Source organism: Aspergillus heteromorphus (assembly GCF_003184545.1).
Source record: "Aspergillus heteromorphus CBS 117.55 chromosome Unknown BO70scaffold_104, whole genome shotgun sequence".
NCBI lineage: Eukaryota > Fungi > Ascomycota > Eurotiomycetes > Eurotiales > Aspergillaceae > Aspergillus > Aspergillus heteromorphus.
Genome location: NW_020290509.1, coordinates 4226 through 10256, shown reverse-complemented (window position 1 = coordinate 10256; position 6031 = coordinate 4226). Strand labels below are relative to the sequence as shown.

Sequence of the window (6031 nt, the reverse complement as noted above, 5' to 3'; positions counted from 1 at the left end):
TAATCAGATTTAAGAAAAATAATAATATTTATTTTATTAAATATATATTATATAGCTTAAAATAAATAGATTATTTTTAAAATAAAACTTTTAATAAATAACTACAGACACTTAATTTTAAGAATAGTATTAAAAAATTTTATTTTTATTTTTAAGAATTAAGTCTAATTATATTATATATTAATAATTTTATTATTATAAATTATATAAAGACTAATATTAATTAGATATATAAATATTTAAGCCAGAACTTTAAAATAAAATATCTAAATATTTTAATTTGCTTTCTTAACTATAATATTAATAAAAATATTATAAAAAAAATTATTATTATAAATTAGAATATCTATATTAAAGATTTTTAAAATATTATAATATAAATAAGATATTATTAAAAAATTATTTTATAAATTCTAAATATTAAGAATTCAGATCTAAAAATTAGAAATATAATAATAATAATATTAAAATTATATAATAATAATAAATAAACTAAATTAATTATTAATATATATAAAATCTAATATTATATATTTTATTTTTTACTTATAATATTATTACTGAAGTCTGATATTATATAATATAATAATTATAAAAAATATTCTTTATTATTTTAAAAATAATAAATATAATCTTATTTTAATTCTAAAGTATATTAATTTTATAAAAATATAATATAATATAATATATCAGAATTATTTAAATTATAAATTAATAAAAATATTTATTATTTTTTTATTAAATTATTAATTAATTAATTAAATAAAAAATAAGAGATTATTATTAAATTCTTAATTCTAACTAAGTTAATTATATATAAAAAGATTATTAAAAAAGATCTATAAATTAAATAATTAATTAAGATATTTAATATATTAATATCTAATTCTATCTTAGTCTATATAAATTATTAAAATATTATTAATTTAATTTATAAAAAAGCTATATTTTAATTATTAAATAGCTTAATAATTATATTTAATTTATTAAAAATATTTAAAAATAAGAATAGATTAAGTTCTGCTAAATTTTCTTAAAAAAAATATAATAAATAAATTAATTAAATCTCTTTAAATAATAAAATTTAAAATATTTAAAAAAAATTTTATCTTAAAGAGATAGAGCAGTAATTAAGAATTAAAAAAATAATTTTTTTTATAATTATTTTATTATAATTTTATATATATTATCTAGTTAAATAATCTGCAGAGCTTCAGAGATTATAATTAAAAAATATATTAATAATAATTACTTTAGAATATATAACTATATCTCTTATTTTAGATATCAGGATTTCTGGCCCCTGTTCTCTGAATCAACTCATTGTTTCCTGTCGCCTTGTGTGATTGCTTTCTATATCTTCATGATTATTATTATTATTATTATTATTATTATTATTATAATTATTATTATTAGTCTTAAATCTGATGTTTTATACTTTTTCATAATTGAATAATAATAATTTTGATTATAACTTTTAATACAATATATTAAGTATCTATTAAGATAATATCTTTGTAAGTTTAAGACACCAACCTAGTGGAGTTGTTGTCACTGAGCCAAAAGGCTAACATTACCCGCAGTTACCTGCGGACCCCTAGAATCCCATATATATACTCAAGTACACCCAGGAGGAGGTGGGCTTGACCCTTGTAAATACGCATATCCTGTGGACATTCCCTTACACTAAGATACTGTCTTCACAGTATAAGTTTTTCTTGTGATAGTTATAATATATTACAAGGATTATAAGGATTGCTATTCTTACAATTTAATAGTACAACAATATATAGTCTAGAACTATCTGCTATTTTTACTAGTAATAATCCTTCTCAGCAGATTACTCTGCCGTGCTATATACACGAGCTATCTATGACAGAAGGTGAAATATAATAAATAGATGTATTATAATATATTAATCTTCATAAGTTGCAGAACCTCTCCACAACACCGCGTATAGGTAAAGCTGCCGGATTCCCTACATACAGAGAGAGATCCCTACTCCAATATCAGTGCACATATGGTCTTGATTCACAGTCTTTCAGTTTATGACAGAGGAAATGTAAGAGCAACCGATATGACGAAAATGTCTCATACTGTCATCAATGCCACCTATATTGCCCCCGCGTAAGACCACAGTACAGGAGTCACATACTAATAAGTAGGTATACCAGGAGACCAGGAGACACCTATTCGCTTAACTTCCGTAACAAACTTTTGGTCTGTGATCTGCGAATTGTAAGGTGAGGTTGTGTTAGACACGCCCACATGCTCGTCAGGATTATAGAACGGATTTTGCAGTAATTGTACGTAAGCACTTTGCAGGCCTCGGAAAACCTGTAAAATTAAGCCGTTGCTTCAAGGTCAGTATATTCCGCAAGCAGTGTAGTAAGTGGTAAATTTCAGGCGATTCTATAGGCGAACGAACCGATTTCAGGTCCGATTCTCTTATGCCAGCTGCTGTATTCGTTCTAGGTTCTCCGTCTGTCATAGGCTGACCGACACAATCGATTATGACTAGCAGCTTCACGCCAGTGGTTGTAAGCCAGCCATAGGCCGCCAATCTCTCATCTACAGCATGCAAAAGACCAAGGTCTTGGTCAACAGATGTGTGTTTGCGCCGTATTTCGAAAACATCTAAGCAGGAGTTTAAAAGGAAAGAGAATTCAACAGCGGAATTCAGATAGGGCGGAAATAAAGATACATGGAGTGGGTTATCCTGATATGCACATTAGACTTCGTGATTGTTTATATACAGCAGAGGAAGCAACTTACAGCTTTCCCAATAACACCAATACAAGCGATCTTAGCCCCCCCCATTTCTTTGTCAGGTCCTCAACTGTACAAGGTTATCCTGCTTCAAGTTTCAGGCAGGTAGTTTTAAAAATTTGGATGCCCGAGTGGATTGACTTGAACCTGCTCGACAACGCTTCATCCGTCGAGTAATTGCACCAACTCCGTAGTTCTGAGTAATTCCGAACCCCCACAGCTAACTATATCTACTCACACGTGGCGAGTATCAGATAAGTCATACTACTAGGCTCAGGCTATTCCATCAAGACTACCTATGTACACGGTATGTAGGTATCTAGACCTGACCCAAACCTAAGACACAGTATGGTGATCGTTGTAGTCGACTAGGTATGTCATGACTCCTTATGTATCTATAAATTACTTCGAGAAATTGCCCACTATGTCATACTTCCAGGTAAGTAGCTATTACCTATTACCTACCTTACCTACGCAGAGGTTACAGTAGGTACCCGGTAGTACATGGTACCGCCGTGTGTGCACTCATACTACCATGAATGAGATACCTTACTTACATACATATTGGTAGTGCAAACTGTGGAAACTGTGTAATTTGCATTCATATCATGGCCTCCAGCCAATAACATTGTTTAGAATCTTAATCAACAGAACATATGATTGAGAGCACTTGATTGACCAATTTCTGGTACAGTATGATACATATTTGTGCCACTCCCACAGAAAGTTCCCGCTTTCATCATGTTATATTACGGTAATATGAAGAGGGCGAACCATTACTACCACTAATGCACAATAATGCTCTAACTCAAGTCCTCTTACATTATCACATTGCCACTATCACTGTTTTCGGCACATAAAACCTCAACTCATTGATTAATAACGTGGTTATCACACTATAAGAGGCTTCATTCCTGCTCCCGCCGCGCCGATATTGGAAGAAACCTGATCATGCTATTTCTCACCGGTCGCGCCATTCCAGGCGCTATCCCAAGCGCTCTTCATGGTAGGTCTGCCCAGCACTTGTCAAGGCTAACTGCTAATATTAGGTAGCGCGGGCATACATCAACCCATATTCTTTCCGTTTCCAGCCAGTGTCTTTCATCTCAACATCGTCAATCAAATCCGCAACAGCAATTGAGCAGCGGGGGCAGCCCGGTCATCCGCTCACTGCTTCTGGAAAGGTGCGGAAGGAGGTGCCTTTACCGAGCCAGGAGAAAAAGGAGGGCGCGATGCAATATGTCTTGTTCGTAGCCTAGAATGGATCTTACCGATGTATTTTGGTCTATTTACGCTGATTTTCCTCCAGAACTACGCTCGATCAAGTTGCTAATTGGGCCCGCCAAAGTTCTCTATGGCCCATGACTTTTGGTCTCGCTTGTTGTGCAGTCGAAATGATGCATCTTTCAACCCCTAGATATGACCAGGATCGCCTGGGCATTATCTTCAGAGCTTCTCCGCGGCAGTCGGATGTGATGATTGTTGCAGGCACCCTGACGAATAAGATGGCTCCGGCTCTCAGGCAAGTCTACGACCAAATGCCTGATCCGCGCTGGGTTGTCAGCATGGGTAGCTGTGCGAATGGTGGTGGCTATTATCACTACAGTTACTCGGTTGTTCGGGGATGTGATAGAATAGTGCCCGTTGACGTCTATGTTCCTGGGTGTTCGTATATCCCCTGTGAATCATTGTAAAAAAGCTAACGAGTACCCCAGGCCCACCAACATCCGAGGCATTGATGTATGGGATCTTTCAACTTCAAAAGAAAATGAGACACACAAGAATCACACGTATGTGGTATAGACGGTAATTTTACTCGTCATGATCGACTTTTTCGCGTTTTCAAAATACGAACAGTATGGGTTCAAGAGTCCGAGTTCGGTCAAATATTTTTTCTGAACAAGATGATTTGATCGACTACCAACAACCCAGTATCAGTTTACACAGTTGCGCGTGTGATATTCATTGTCAAAACCGAGTCTCTTATCGTTGGATTTGTGCAGAATGTGAGGCGTGGATTATGATCCTAGGTGGTGTAGCATAGAAATAGGGAATTTGTTGCATACAATTATTGGTTTTCTATATAGTTTCGCCCTGTCTAATGTTCATATGGAGCCACACCTGTGATGGCCGCCCTTTCAAGTTACTGCTATGTTCCGTTGGCAGGTTCGTCCTAGTTAGGCCTAGCAGCGGTCTTTAGATAGCCTCTGCCAGCTCCGCTATATCTTTAGGAAATTAGTATTTGTACTTGGCAAATTAGGATCTATATGTTGCACTACTTGCAGTGCGCAGCCAGTTTATGTAGCGATGACAGGCCTCATAGGTCCTGTAGCCAGTCAAATTATATCCAGGGATCTTAGGCCCAGGCCCGCGTGCCAATTGGCTCGGCTGTCACTCACCTAATCTACTAGGGGGCTAGACGACTAAGGTCGCCTAGAAGGCGTGCAGAGCGGAGCCATCTGATCCCAAGCTATATAATACTAAGCTATACAGATTAAAGCCACGCAGGTTGAAGCCACACAGGTTGAAGTCATATAAGCAGATTGAAGCAATACAGACAGATTGAAGCCACACAGGCAGGCAGAATAGTTAACTAGAGTAATACAATTACTAATAAGGGTCTTGTTACGTGACGACACCAGGGCTAGGGCTTTTACTCTTTCCAATCAAAAGGTGTTCTGTGTCCCGGGTTTTTCCGCCCTTTTTATGTATAGACATTGCAGAGCGAAGCTCTGCAATTATTATTTCTTTATAATTATAGCCAGGTTCTTCTAAAATAATAACCAGTGTTATTCTTCTTATTTATTCATATGGTAAATTTTATACAGTTTTAATAGATAAGAAGTCTGTAAATATTATTATTATTATTATTATTATAATTATTATAAAAATTATGACTATTATTTCTATATTAGCTTCTTCTTTAATCTTTATAATAGATATTTATTTTTTATAGTATATATAGAGCTAATCTAGATTCTAGATAAATTTATTTATTAAAGATTTTAAATAGTCTAATTTTTTATGATTATTGTTGTATTATTATTTATTATAGAAAAAATATTATTTTAAATAATATTTTAATTACTTTTATTAATTATAAAATATAAACTATAAATCTATAGACTATTTATTTTAAAAAAATATATATTTAGAGTTGTCTGAGATTAATCTACTTTTAAAAATAATAAAATTATAAATTAAATCTAAATTAAATTTATAAATCTATCTGCACAGAACTTATTTACTAATATATATATAT

The 6031-nt window shown here is 32.8% G+C and overlaps 2 protein-coding genes across 2 annotated transcripts; one reads left to right on the top strand and one right to left on the bottom strand.

Moving 5' to 3' along the window:
* Nucleotides 1-1870: 1870 nt before the first annotated feature.
* BO70DRAFT_325938 (uncharacterized protein) lies at nucleotides 1871-3252 on the bottom strand. The gene is made up of 3 exons (XM_025540659.1): nucleotides 2776-3252; nucleotides 2429-2719; nucleotides 1871-2337 (listed from the first exon to the last, which is right to left on the bottom strand). Exons 1-3 carry the CDS (start codon nucleotides 2818-2820, stop codon nucleotides 2155-2157), a joined length of 519 nt encoding a protein of 172 aa, XP_025394049.1. The 5' UTR covers nucleotides 2821-3252; the 3' UTR covers nucleotides 1871-2154.
* Nucleotides 3194-5074, top strand: BO70DRAFT_383668 (NuoB/complex I 20 kDa subunit family protein; the record flags this gene model as incomplete). Its single annotated transcript, XM_025545595.1, has 8 exons — nucleotides 3194-3208; nucleotides 3248-3255; nucleotides 3675-3775; nucleotides 3823-4015; nucleotides 4079-4434; nucleotides 4485-4559; nucleotides 4702-4775; nucleotides 5030-5074. 8 exons carry the CDS (start codon nucleotides 3194-3196, stop codon nucleotides 5072-5074), a joined length of 867 nt encoding a protein of 288 aa, XP_025394048.1.
* Between the last annotated feature and the right edge of the window lie 957 nt (nucleotides 5075-6031).

Coding starts and splice junctions, on each gene's coding strand:
- BO70DRAFT_325938 (XM_025540659.1), bottom strand. CDS start 2,820: ATGGGGGGGGCTAAGATCGCTTGTATTGGTGTTATTGGGAAAGCT. Junction 2,720..2,775: donor TTGGTGTTATTGGGAAAGCT/GTAAGTTGCTTC, acceptor TGTGCATATCAG/GATAACCCACTCCATGTATC. Junction 2,338..2,428: donor GAGAATCGGACCTGAAATCG/GTTCGTTCGCCT, acceptor TTAATTTTACAG/GTTTTCCGAGGCCTGCAAAG.